General features: G+C 40.8%; 1 protein-coding gene across 1 annotated transcript in view; it reads right to left on the bottom strand.

Annotated features, from left to right (window-relative positions):
• Positions 1 to 14780, bottom strand: part of LOC115464301 (enoyl-[acyl-carrier-protein] reductase, mitochondrial-like) — a 131019-nt gene that overhangs the window by 35239 nt on the left and 81000 nt on the right. Inside the window, exons 6-7 of the mRNA XM_030194692.1 lie at positions 11152 to 11295; positions 6728 to 6830 (exon numbers count right to left, since the gene is read on the bottom strand). Of these exons, the coding sequence (XP_030050552.1) occupies positions 6728 to 6830; positions 11152 to 11295 (247 nt within the window). The remainder of the gene's footprint in view (positions 1 to 6727; positions 6831 to 11151; positions 11296 to 14780) is intronic.

Here is a 14780-nt window from a genome sequence, read left to right as displayed (position 1 = left end):
GCTGGATGGGTGACGGATAGGGTTTGGTGTCAGTTCCTAAGGCAGTGTTGTACAGTAACTAAGGGGGTCTTTTACTAAAGCTTAACCCGAGTTATCTGCAGCAGGGCTCGTAGGAATAAAATGGGCCCTGCCGCAGATAACTCAAGCTAAGTTTTAGTAAAAGACCCCCTATGTAAATATAACTAGTTACTGTACTTAAGTAGAAGTTTTGTCATTTACAAGTAAGAGTGACAAAACTTTTACTTAAGTAAAATTTGTTACTTTTACTTTTACCAAAATAATACTAATTTTTACTACTTTTACTTAGTTACATATGATGTTTGCAATTAAAAGTAAAAAGTACAAGCAGAAGTGAGACATAAATAAGAATTCCTCAGTAAACCTAACAAAATTGCAAAACCTGGAACAGGATTTTGCTATTGCAAACCTCATCATGCAAACAGTGGATCGTCTCATGTTCAGCAAATATACCCTATAGTTGCCTGTGTTTGTTGAATTGGTTACTGGTCTCCAGCCAAACAGAACAGTGATAAGTTGGGTCACTTTGAAGTGCAGGTGAAGATGAAGCTAGTTGCAATTTTTGGTGATCAGACATATGTCTCTACCACAACAGACTGCTGGTCATCCCATGGAAAATTTTTACATTGAGGTGACTGTCCAGTGGATTGATATATTCTTTAGAGAGAAAATCTTCTTGTCTGACCCTAAGACTGAAGGGTTCCTACACATTGACGTTCTTGCACCAGTTCTTGAAGATATTCAGAGTTTGCTTTCTGACGAAAAATTGTTAGAAAGTGATTTCAACTTTGGAAAAGCCTTCTCTGTAATTGGACAGCATGATGATAATGAAGATGAAGATACAAGTGATGAATTAGACAGTACTACTTCTAATTTAGATGTTAAGGACAATGATAATGATAAAGTGTTTCAGACAAGAGATTCCCTTGATCAATATATGCAGACCCAGTGAGAAGACATCAATAATACTGCAGCCTGGCCTGATTTGAAGGAACTTTTTATCAGACTGAATAATCCACTTCTGCTAGTACAGTTGTTGAACACCTTTTTAGCTGGTGCAATAATGACTCACAAGCTCACTTGTATGAGTGATAGTCATTTTCAAAATTTAGTTTTACTAAAACAAAGTGGATTGAATTGTAGAACAATAAAGTTGTTGGAATAAAAATGTTAACAATAGCTGCATTCATCGTAGTTGCCGTAATTTTTGCTTAAAAAGTATTATATTAAGCAATAACTCTTTTACTTTCACTTAAGTAAAATTTTTACTATGTTCTTCACTGTACTTTTACTTAAGTATTAAAATATAAATTTATTTCTACTTGTATTTAAGCTGTTTGACCTAGTACTTTGAACAATATTGTCCTAAGGTGATGGAGTCTTTTGTTTTCATGGGAGGGGTGGGTAGGTACATTGTAGGAAGAAGTTATGTCGGATATTGACACCAGTCACTGTTTTGTTCGGAGTTAGGGCAGGGGCTGTAATGTTGGAGGAAAGTTTAGTTTTGTGAAATGCTGGCTCATTGAGGAATAAGGTTGAGCTATTAGTTGAGGAAGTCAAGAAGCAGGCTTGCAGAATAGCTTACAACATGGAAACTTGGCTAAGGGAGGTTGTGTGGGGAGTGGGCTTATAGGGTTGGGAAGCATGATGAGAGTGTTAGCATTATTTTTAAGAAAAACCTAGGGGTGGTATGGGTTCCCTTCTTTGATTTGTTGAAGATGGAGTGGTTGTTGGTGAAGTAGGTAGTGGGGAAGATGTTGGGTATTTTGTTTCACCTATCTGGTCATGGACCTGTCGCTGGGGCAGATGGAGAATTTGCTTTAGGTGATTGGGGAGATTGTAGTAAAATCTGATAGGTTAATTGTGCTCAGAGATTGTAGCACACATTTCTCTGAACCTACACCTCCTTTTGAGCAGTCCTTGATGTTGGGAATATCAGAGTTAGATGGGATTGCATTATTTTATCACTCTCTTGTTGCCTACAGAAAAAAAATCTGTTACACATAAGCAACATTGTTGAATCAAGCACACAAATGGGTATATCCCTAGCTTAGGGCTGTTCAGCAATATATTGCCTTAGTTGTAAGATCAGACTGTTGTCAGTTCAGAAGGACAAATTGTTCAGTACCACTTGAGCAAAGGCACCATACTGTGGTGAAGGTAGTCCTATACAATCACGTGTAGTGAAAATATTAAAACTGGAGAAAGCAGTAGTTTTGCAGATTGTATTAAGAAGGCAGATTGCTGTAGGCCTTTTGCAGCTGCAGTATTTCTGATTTGATAAAATGTGAACTTTGGAGCTGAGAGAAATACCTGCTCATTCATAATTGAATTGAATCTCAAATGTCAGCTACTTCAGTATAATTTTGTTTGTAAATGGCATACCAGTTCTATTAGGATTGAAGAGTTTACAACGCAGCATAGATTTCCAAATGAAGTTTGGTCCCTTCAAGTAGCTAACTAGGACCTACAGACAAAGTAAAATATGTAGGGTTTCTTGCCAAGCAGTGACTTGAAACTTCACACAGAATATGAGAAACTGTAGTAGTTCATTTAAGGAGAAATTAAAATTTGGAATTTATGCAAAGAACCACTTTGTGATGATGGAGCTGAATATATGGTTCGTATATCATTACTCTTGAAGTTCACTAAGTCTGGCCAATATAGTATCCTGAGAAGAGCTGTGCATGAGTTCTCTTCATGTGCTGCTGGTCTCTTTAGCTATTTTCATTTTGGGTTTTTTTCTCCTTTGTGTTATTATGCTGAAGAGGAAAGGAAAACAAAAGGAGGTACCTCCTCAATCCTCCCAAGGTCTTTTCTGCCAGGCCATTATAATAGAGCAGCTTACATTGCCTCAGATGGATCTGGAGATCTGCTCGCTATACCAGGCTGGAAATGGCGGCTCCCCATTCTGAGCTGAAAACCTAAAACGTTTGCACACCTACAGCGCAGCTTAGTAAACAGGGCGCTAAATCTTATAGCTGATGTGACTGAAGAGTGCTTTCTGGTTAGGACCTTAAAGGGTAGTAGTCCTAAAGCTTCAAGAGGGTGCTTATATTTATGTTTATTGAAAAGCTTGTTATCCCACTATATCTGAATGCAGGTCATAATGGCTAACAATTAAAACAATACCAAATTTATATTAAAAATAGAAAAGAATGCCAAACTAAAATAGGAAAGTAAAGAACCAGTCAACAAGAACCATTCATATATATTCTATAGGGATCAGGAGGCCTAGGGGCATGTATTGAGCTGTTGAAACAGACAGACCACCATGAAACCCTAAAACATCATGGCAGAGGTACTACAATTAGTGAAGCAAGGACCAGACTGAAGTGTAAGGTACAGGGTGCTGTATACCACAGTGTTTCTATAAAGTAGGTTGCTCATGAAGTTGGTTACTGGCTCTGATTGGGAATCTGAAAGATTATTTGCTGGAGTGTGTTCACCATGAGTGTACCCATATATAATTCATGAAAAAGGTTGGAAATTAAGATAATATAAGGGGTGTAAATACCTAAGAATCGTTGTAGGGGGGGGGGGGGGGGGGGGGGGGGACACATAATAGGGTCATGGCCATTCTTTGAGAAGTAGAGAGAAAATCCCTTCCCATTAAAAATATTCATTTGCCTGGTGGAAGGCTCTGAAGTAGCTATTCCAATCTATTGGGTAGGCTGCAGAACATCCAGAGTATGCTTAATTTCCCAAGCTATGAGATCCAGAAATATGAGGTCTGAATACGGAAGTGGACCCTCCTATTGTGTGTAAAGGAAAGAGAACTAATTATGTCAAAGCTAGTAGGGCACTATAAGAAATGTGGCACATGACTTGCACAGGTGTTAATGAAACATGGGTAGCACTCTAGGTCTGAGTGGAATTGAAGGTATGACGAAGGAACAACCAAGTCCTTGGCAATGCTAGTGTATCTGAGATGAGTTGTAATTGAGAAAGCAGAATAGAACAGCAGAGAGGATGCTTTGGAGCTCATTTTCTAAAGAGAAGGATGTCCGTTTTTCGACACAAATCGGAAGATGGACGTCTCCAACTGCACTCCGTCGCAAGGGCGGCCAAAGTTCAAGGGGGCGTGTTGGAGGTGTAGTGAAGGCGGGACTTGGCCGTGCCTAACACTTGGACATCCTTGACCCATAATCGAAAAAAACAAGGACGTCCCTGACGAACACTTGGACGTTTTCACCTGGACTTGTTTTTCTTACGACTAAGGCACAAAAGGTGCCCCAAAATGACCAGTTTGACCACCGGAGAGAATCGGGGATGACCTCCCATTACTCCCCCAGTAGTCACTAACCCCCTCCCACCCTCAAAAAACATCTTTCAAAATATTATATGCCAGCCTCAGATGTCACCACTCAGGTCCATGACAGCGCATGCAGTTCACGGGAGCAGTTTTAGTGGGTACTGCAGTGCACTTCAGACAGGCGGACCCAGGCCCATACCCCCCCCTACCTGTTACATTTATGGAGGAAACAGAGAGCCCTCCAAAACCCACCACAAACCCACTATACCCACATATAGGTGCCCCCTTCACCCGTAAGGGCTATGGTAATGGTGTACAGTTAGGGGTATTGGGTTTTGGGGGGCTCAGGACACAAGGTAAGGGAGCTATGTTCCTGGGAGCATTTTATGAAGTCCACTGCAGTGCCCCCTAGGTTGCCGGTTGGTGTCTTGGCATGTCAGAGGGACCAGTGCACTACAAATGCTGGCTCCTCCCATGCACAAATGGCTTGCATTAGGACGTTTTTGACATGGACGTCTTTGGTTTTGAAAATTGCCGAACGTCACAAACGTCCATGTCTAGGGACGTCCAAATTTAAGGATTTGGACATCCCTGACGGTATTTTTGAAATGAAAGATGGACGTCCATCTTATTTCGAAAATATGGGTTTCCCTGCCCCTGGATTTCGCCGTTTTGCAAGGATGTCCAAATCACAACTTGAACGTCCCTTTTGAAAATGCCCCTCTTTGTGTTCTAATCGCCATGAAAAATCAACGTGAGGCATTTTGAAACTTCAAAAGAGGAATATCAGAAATCCCATATGGAAGGAGTGTTCACAAAGGTTGAAATACCTGCTGTACTTGCCAGCTAACTGATTATGTTGTCTGGGTATGTAAGTGGTCTGTATGTGGATAGGGCGGTGGGAGGAGTGACCTAGTGGTTAGGGTGGTGGACCTTGGTCCTGAGGAACTGAGTTCAATTCCCACTTCAGGCACAGGCAGCTCCTTGTGACTCTGGGCAAGTCACTTAACCCTCCATTGCCCCATGTAAGCCACATTGAGCCTGCCATGAGTGGGAAAGCACAGGGTACAAATGTAATAAAAATAAAGCCCCAGATCATGGTTGTTCTTTGGCAAAGGAGAGCCCAAACCCCTTGCCTGTTCACATAAACATCACAAGTTAAATAGTCCATCTGAGTCAGTATACAGAACTGTGAGAGGTGAGGAATAGTCCTAGGGCATTAAAATTGGCCCTGAGCACCAAGTGGTTAATGTGGAGAGATGTATCATAGCTTGGTCACACTTTTTTATACAAATGTTAATTCTCGCAATGAGTCCTAATCTCAGGTGTGTGTGGAAAAGACTAAGTAATGTTGTCATAGTAGTAAGAAAGTTCATGTAGAACTTTGGAGTCACTGCATTTAGGATGGTAACATTCTTAAGACTACCCCGTTAGGGGGAATTATCTGGAAAGAAGAAAAGATAAAGGGCAGCCAAAAGCTGAAATGTTGCCGAATGTTGAGTAGACTATGAAACAAACTATCTATCTATCTATCTATCTATCTATCTATCTATCTATCTATCTATCTATCTATCTATCTATCTCATGCCAATGCTTATAACAGCTGTATCTCATGAGAAAATGGAAGCAGGTTTCTATTCTCTTGCTGTGCAAAGTGGGAAAAATGGATCCCATTACTTGTTGTACATAAATATCCTAGTATTTTAGAGATGGAACTGATAATGGAGCCTGGAGAAATTATCAGAAGTTATGAAGGTGCTAAAAGAATTTAGGAATTGGTAGAAAAAGGAGTAGTAGTTGAAAAGGGAATATCCAATTATGTTTGAAATCATAGGCAGGTGAACCACAGAGGCTACCTATGCCGAGGGGGTGCACAAGAAAAGATTACCGATGAACAGATGACATTGGTACTAGATATTAGATTTCTTAGTTTGGAACTCAAGGGCTTATAGTTAAAACTAGAGGGGCCCCAGATTCCATTATAGATACTAGAGGGGCCCCAGATTCCATTATAGAGTACTAATGGTGTGTAACCTAACAATTACACACACCAGCTATTACAAGAGCCATAGACTGGCTGTGGTCGCATAAATACAGCAAGGGCACATATAGCTTACATTATTCTGTATTGTGCATGTTAGGTGGCAGCTTCATCCAGACCTCTCCCATGTGAACACCCCCTTGCATTTTCACACTATGCCACTTATGCACCCCCTTACAGAATAGTGGTTTGTCACCGTGCTGGTATTCTGAACATTTGGGTCATCAATTATAGAACTGCTCTTTTTGTCTTCTCCAGAGCAGACCGGCTGTGTAAAGCATCTGGGCTATGTTCTTACAGTCTTTTCACTGCTGTTCAAATTCTTTTTCAGTCTCCTATCTCTGGACTACAGTTTTAAAATAAATAGACATATCTCCCAGGCGTCAAGATGATCAAGAGCAGTGTGCAGTTACCTGTCTCTAATTATGTTAATGGTATTAAGTCCCATTGCTGCAGCAATCTGAATGACAGCTTGTCCAACTGCACTGTTAGCACCATTCTGAATCACTGTGTCCCCTGAAGAGAGAAATATATATCATGCATGGCCAACAAAAATCACATTTTCAATTGCTATATGCAAATTAATAGCTCTGTCCAGCAGATAGCCTGATGACCTCTTGGTTAGTGCTCTAGCACGCCATAATTGAAATATTGGTGTTGTTCTTGACTCGGCAGCAGTCTAGATTTAGGGTGCGGAAGAGGTAGAATGTGCATTGAGTCTGGAGACTCCACCAATGCTTTCTCTACCATAGTACAGAACAGGACAACATGGTAAAAGTGCCCCAGGCTTCTTTTTTAAAGGATAGACAAGAAGCACAGCTCACAACAAGCAAGGTTGCTGATGCTGGCCAGACCAGCTGAAAAAAATTGTTTCAGTACATGTAGCAATCAGGGAAAGGAAGGGGCCAATGGAGCCCAACCTGCCAGCAGACAAACAAAGGGGTTGATAAGTTGCTGCTTCTACCTCACACCCACAGAAATAGAGAAGTGGATTAGTGCAGATGGAGAGGAGCAGAACACATTAAGGAATTGGTTGGCAATGCTGGCTGCTGCCGCTTGCAGATCAGGCATTGGAGAGCTAATGTGGCCCCTGCCAGCTGCCAGTGAAAGCAGAAAAGATAACTGGGAAGATATATTGTCCATACTAATGCTACTACGTCTAAATCATTCTCACCTGATTCTGAAGTTTCACAAGGATCTATTTTAGCTTCCACGCTTTTCAACATATTCCTTGCACCATTTCTTACTCTCGCAAAATCTTTAGGGCTTACAGCATACGTATATGTTGATGACATACAAATATTGTGTACCCTTGACCCCTTTAATGTGCATCAGATCTTGGATGTCAATGATGAATTCACACAACTAACCAATTGGTTAGCAATTAACAAACTGGTTCTTAATCCTGCCAAATCAAAATGCTTGCTTTTTAGTAAACAAATGAATAAGGCACCTGTGATCCCTATTCTTCTCCGAGATACTCCTATTACTCTGGACTCAACCACCAAAATTCTGGGTGTCCTGCTTGATAACTCTCTCTGTTTCATGCCACAAGTAGGAGCAATAGTGAAGAAATCCTCTCTCAAGCTTAGACTGATTTGCAATCTTTATTACATCCATCAGCTTTGAATATTTTGGTTCACTCCTGGGTCATTAGCCAGTTAGATTATTTTAGTGCCCTCCATAATGCGACTCAGAATAAAAGATCTTTAGAGACTTCAATTGATACAGAATACTGCCATTAAACTAATTGTAAGTGTGGAAATTTGACCATGTAACGCCACTGCTGAAAACTGCCCACTGACTACCTATATCTCATCATATCATCTACAAGACATTACTTCTGATTTTTAAAATTCTTCATATGGGAAATCCACTGTATTTGTCACACTTCATAGTTCCTTATTGCCCATTTTTTTTCTCTCTGATTATCCCAGTAAATCCGACTGATTGTTCCCTCATTCAGAGAGATTATCCATGACCCCTTATGACATTCCATGTTCTTAGTCCAAGGCCTGGAACAAGGGAACATGATGCCACAGCACCTCAGATTCCAAACTTCCCAACAACAGTTTAAAATAGACCTTAAGACATTTATTTTTGCTGATTCATTTGCATAGTACATTATTCTTTCTTCTCCTTGAGTTACCAATGTGGGCCCAGAAGACACAGTTAACTCCCTCATGTGTTGACTGCGCCCCCTGTCCTATCAAATATTGTAGTTCTCACCTATCTACCCTCCCCACTCTGTATTGTTTTCTCTCTCTTATTCCATCCAATGTAAGCTTTGTAAGCCGATCAAATAATCATATTTTGATGAGCGGGATAGTAAATCCAAAGGGGCAAAAGCGGGTTGGGCACAAGATTATGAAGAAGGCAGAGGAAGTGTAGGAGAATTGGGAGGTAGGGATAGATGGAGAATGAGGGGAGTTGTCAGGGTCAGAGGTTAACTAGAAGGAGGGTTGGGAGGAGGTTTACAAATAAATAGGCAGATAGGCCAGGAGGGGGAGAGAGATGAAGTTAGTCCCCTGATATTCAAAACTATTTGACTGGCCAAGAACAGCTCCTGGACGGTTAAATAGGGTTTAAGTGTGTAACCACTGATATTCAGCAGAACATAACCGATTATGCACAAATATTCAGCGACTAACTGGCTATGCTTAAATAGTAGGCCTATCCTTGACTGCTAAAAAGTTAACCAGTTAGTGCTGAATATCGGCATGATAACGTTTTAGCGGCCAAAATAAACCCAGATATTCAATGCCGGTCGCTGGATATGGCCCGGCATTGAATATCTGGGTTTAACACTGGCGTTAGGTACAGGATTTAAGGGAGGAACCAAAGATGAGATTCAGAGAGCAAAGTGGGGGAAAAGAATGAGAAATGTATTTGGGAAGGGGGGAAGTTTGAAGAAGTGTAAAGAAAAGAGAGAGAATGAAAAAAGAGAGAAATAAGAAATTAAGAGGTCAGTATACTAGACTGCATTAAAATCAGCTGTTAAAATGCATAAACCCAGTGTTTAATGGGCCTATTGACAATATTAGTGATATGCAAATGAGAAATGCATTACTGCAGACAGTAAAGTAAGCGCTTTAATGCAGTCAGCTTTGTAAAATGTAACTACAATTTCCTGAAGTAGAGTTAACTTTTATGAGTTCCTAGTGCATCTGCGTCACATTTTTAGCATTCAGATGCATTCACTGTGCAGAAAGGTAATGCGGTAGTTTGCATACATTTGCTTTTTTTGACCTCAGGATAGATTTTGCACAAGTACTAATACAAGCTAGTTTACACATGTTAGCAGCTCTGCTGGCAGTCAGTAGTACAGGGGTGTAACATGTGTTAATGCTTGTATTAACATTAATACAGATCAGTACGTTGTCCCCAAAGTGACTGCGAACACTGGGTGAGAACGGTGAACGAGCGATAAGGTAAGCTATTTTAGGGGCCCTTTACTAAGCTGCGGTAAAAGGAGCTATGCACTAGCAACAGTGGCTGTTTTTACTGTGTGCTGAGGCTCTTTTTACCACCATAAGTAAAAAAAGATCCCCCTCCCCCCAAAAAAGAAATAGCCATGCGGTGAGTTTGCACTTATTGTGCAGCCATTTTGGGAGGAGCATTTACCGCGACTCATTGAGATGGTGGTAAGGGCTCCCGTGCTAACCCGGTGGTTTTGATGACCCTTTTATGGCTATTTTCTGCAGGTTACGATATTTAAATCAATAAAAGATTTCAAACTAAAAAAAATGCCCATGAAGGCAAAATCTCTTGTTGATCCATGGAAAGTCCCAGGCTGAAATCTGCTATGTTTTGAAAAAAGTCACCAGCTCTATATCAGATTCTTCCAAATCTTCTTAGTTTCCCAGCTCCTATTGGGAATAGTGATATCCTGTGAATGCAAAACGGGCTGAGGTCTGCCTGGTTTTTAAGATTCACACCAAAAAGAAAAAAGGACAAAAGCAACCCTATGTATAAAAACAAGGCAAAAAAAGTAGGGATGGATGAATAGCCTTCCAATGAACCACAATATGAGGCTAAAAGAGGTAGAAAAAGTATTTATATATTTATTTAAAGCACCAGCTATGAGAGGATCCAATGTTCATTCAAATTTCAAAAGATTCGACAAGATGGCATGCTTCAGCATGAGAACGCCTGCATCAGGAGTTGTACAATCTATGTATAAACGTATAAACAAAAAATAAGAAGCATATATATAATATAAATAACAAAAACATAAGGACATTCAAGATATTATCAAATGGTAGCTAACATAATAAATGCATTACATTCCCAATAAAACCAATAAATGTACACATCATAAACATAAAGGGCCCAGTTTACTAAGGTGCGCTAGCATTTTTAGCGAGCGCTAACACTAGAGACGCCCAAAGGAATAGCACATGCTAAAAATGCTAGCACGCCTACAGTGTGGCTTAGTATACAGAGCCAACAATAAATTATGTTACCTCTATTGTATAATTTATAGTTAAATAAAACATATAAAATCAACATATGACATAGGAATGACACTAAATTGTTATAAAATCGCTGAAATACGACACCATGTTGAGTCTTTTGACACTTGAATGAACATTGGATTCTCTCACAGCTGGTGCTTTAAATAAATATATAAATACTTTTATCTACATCTGATATCCTCATATTGTGGTTCATTGGAAAACCTTTTGTCCATCCCTACTTTTTTTGCCTTGACTTTTAAGATTGACATTGAATAATAACTCTACATTCCATCGGTTGATAAACTTCTGATAATGGAACTTCATAAACTGTTTAACCATGTGAGCAAATTTGCTACTGTATACCTCAAGCTATTTACCAGGCTTTAAGGTTCCAAAATCCTTCAGCATCCGATAAGCGGTGCAAGGATTTACACCGAGAGTTGCAGCACTAAGAAGAGGGATGTCCTTCGCAACTGGGATCACATCAGTCACTTTACAGACTGCTTCCGTCCTCCAGGTACCTAGATGAAGAAACCAACAGCATTTTGTTAGCAATGCAAGCTCTATCTGGTATTTATATGGATGAAGTGAGGTAAACATCCCCTTTCCTGCAAACTATTTGATCAATTTGAAATGAATTAATATTTTCACAATGATTCCAGTATTATGCAGTTCATAAAATTAAGAATTTGCATGTTTTGTAATAACAGGTGTAGAAATTTGCATCTTCATTTTGTAGTTTAGATTTGTGCCCTATATATATATTTTTTTTTATTATTATTTTTTTTTTTAACTGCTTCTCCAGATTTTTTGGTCTGGTTTACAGTTTGGTTGGAAGTTTACTTTCATTGGGATTGATTCCCAGTTTTTTTTTTTTTTTTAGGGGAAATCCTTCTAACTCCTCCACTCAAAACTCTAAATAATGATTTTAGGGCCCCCTTTACCAAGCTGTAGCAATTGGGGGCCAGCGCTGGCGTCTGCACATGTTTTGCATGCGTGCCGAGGCCCCTTTTACCACAGCTGGTAAATAGGAAGTCTCACTTTCCTTCAGGAAATGGCTGGGCAGCAAGTAAAGCACTTCCTGTGCGACCATTTCGGGGGGAGCCCTTACCACCACCCATTGAGATGGCAGTAAGGGCTCCCGTGTTAACCCAGCGCTAACCAGGCAGTGCGCTGGAGATGACTAGGGTGGGAAATACTGCCAGACTGCTGCGGTAGTCTGGTGGTACTTCCTGTATAGTGAGCGGTAAGCCCGCGTTGGGATTACCGCCGCTTAGTTAAAGGAGCCCGTGGTGTCTTATCTAATTACTGATGAGTTGAGTATTCCAGTCTTCATCAAAATCTTGCAAGGCCAATAGCTAGACAACTGGTTGATTATTTAGATTCAACTAATCTTCAAACAAGGATATAGAGGAATAGATCAACTACAACCAAATCATCCAAATGAATTCCACCAAAAACTTAATATGGGACAAGGCTCAATCACCTACTCACATATGGTATACAGAGTTTTTCTCACTAAAAATTTGCATAAGGAGGAAAAAGCCTCTACAGCCTCCCATTCCAAATCTTTTTCTTAAATTCAAAGAATTATTGCTGTCATTCTCGGCTTAAAAAAAACCTCTTCATTGCAAAATTCTTTTAATCAAAATATAATCCATTGTGAAAAATGCACCCAAACATTTATCGTGAATGTGCTGAAATGCCTTCTGTGGTTCCTCCAAGGTCAACGATGGCCAGTGTTTCGATAGCCTGCTTCAGGATCCGTGGGACTTGATTCTTAAACACTCCGGCATCTTGGCTGTAAACTCTACAGGCTTTAAGAAAAAGATTTTGGAATGGGAGTCTGTTGTGGCTTTTTCTCCTTATGCAAATTTTTAGTGAGAAAGACAGTGTATACCCATATGTGAGTAAGTGATTAAGCCTTGTACCATATTAAGGGGCCCTTTTACAAAGCATTGGTAAACCCAATGCAGGCTTACTGCACACTATCCTGGAACAACCGCCAACCCAAAGGGGCCACCGGCGGTAGTTCTGGCTCAAGCACTGGAAAATACTTTTTAATAGCACAGCGCTAACCAGCGATAATTGGACATCACCACGTGCTGCCCGGTTACTGCTGGGTTAACGCGGAAGACCTTACCACCACCTCAGTGGGTGGCAGTAAGTGCTCCTCACCGCAAGGCCACGCGGTAAGAGTACTCTTACGCGTGGCCATTTTTTTTTTTAGGTTGGACAAGTTCCTTGAGGAAAAGTCCATAGTTTGTTATTGAGAGGACATGGGGAAGCCACTGCTTGCCCTGGGATTGGTAAACGGAATGTTGCTACTAACTGGGTTTCTGCCAGGTACTTGTGACCTGGATTGGCCACTGTTGGAAGCAAGATACTGGGCTAGATGGACCATTGGTCTGACCCAGTATAGCTATTCTTATGTTCTTAACATTGGATGACTTAAGGACACAACGTTTGTAGTAGTACATGTTGCTGACAATTAATAAAAACATGTTATATTGTGATGCACTTGATAAAGCTTTAATTCAAACCAAGCATATGACACCAATTAAAATTCATGTTCACAAAGAGGCAGGTAGGGCATGAGAAGCTGGTGAAATTCATATCATAAACTTACCACACCTGAAGTATATCCCCTCCTAACCAAAGAGAATGGGTATGTGGATGGGTAAACCCACAAACACTAGTACATCAATTTATTATCACCAATAGCTCATTGCAGAGGCAGGTGTTACTACATGAGGTGTAACATTTTCTGTAGAGCACCATATATTGATATATCTTTACCTTCAAACTCGAAGCACTTACGGCCAATCGTATATGTATGTGCAAGTTACTGCACTGTTCGGGAATCCCCCTTTTCATAGATCTGGGTAGGTGCTATCTCTACATCCAGTTTCAAGGGCAACTCTCTCCAATCCCTTGAGTCAAAGGTTACCTCGTGATAACAGTACACGTCAAACTTGCTGTAATGGAGCCATCCATGGATTTTGCTGGCTCATTGTGATGGTTCCAAACAATGAGCCAGCATATCCCTGAAATAAACTGAAGGCAAGAACTGGGTTCCATGCTGACAAATTGGTTCCATGGGCTATATTGAGTGCAACCTGTACAGTCTGTATCACTTATGTATCAGTGTCGGTCTTTTGCCATAGAAAGTAACTATCAGTGCTGTATGATCATAGTCTTAAATGGATTTATCAACTCATCATTACTTTTTTTTTTAAATAGCCAATGTTATTTATGAAAAACCGCCAGCATCTTCCTCTATGACCTCTACTCCCAGCATGGATCCTTGTTATGCCTTGAAACATTTTTCTCTTCCCCAAAATCCTGCATCTGTTGGCCCCTTCAAACCCCTCCCTCACTATAGTCCATTATCTGTAGAAACCTTTTTAGCCTCCCCATATTCCAGCATCTTTGTTACCCCTTTGAAACCCTTACCTTACACTCACGTAGCCCAATATCTCTGCAACCCTCTCCCCCAATCAGGTATCCATAATGCCCTCCACCTCTGTTTAAATCATTCAGGTGTTCCCCTAGCCTCCTCTCCCTCACTCCACCCCCCTCCCCCTGCGGTCCTGGACACTGAACATCTTTGGTCAGAGCTACAGCATCAGTGATTACACAATGCCTGTCCACTGCACCAGATCCTTCTTACTGTCGTGTCCTCCAAAAACATAATGTGTATTAACATCAAAGTTGCAGGACGAAGTAGAGGGAATTGACCATGGCACGGAAAAAGACAACGTTGATCATTGTTGTGCCCACTTTGAGCAGCAGGCATACCATTTTAATGGTCCAAAGGAGGTCCCAGGCTAAGAGATCATTGATGAAACAATAGATGGCAGAGGGAGGTAGTGCAGTGTTACCAGGAGGGACAGATTGAAGAAAAAAGGAGAAGTGTTACAGGGGGAATAAGGGATGGAGAGGGAGCGATGCTGCATTTGCACAGGAGCTGAAGGACAGAGAAATACAACTGATGCATTTGCTG

The sequence above is a fragment of the Microcaecilia unicolor genome, chromosome 3 (assembly GCF_901765095.1).
Source record: "Microcaecilia unicolor chromosome 3, aMicUni1.1, whole genome shotgun sequence".
Taxonomy (NCBI): Eukaryota; Metazoa; Chordata; class Amphibia; order Gymnophiona; family Siphonopidae; genus Microcaecilia; species Microcaecilia unicolor.
This window is presented reverse-complemented; position numbering and strand designations above follow the sequence as displayed.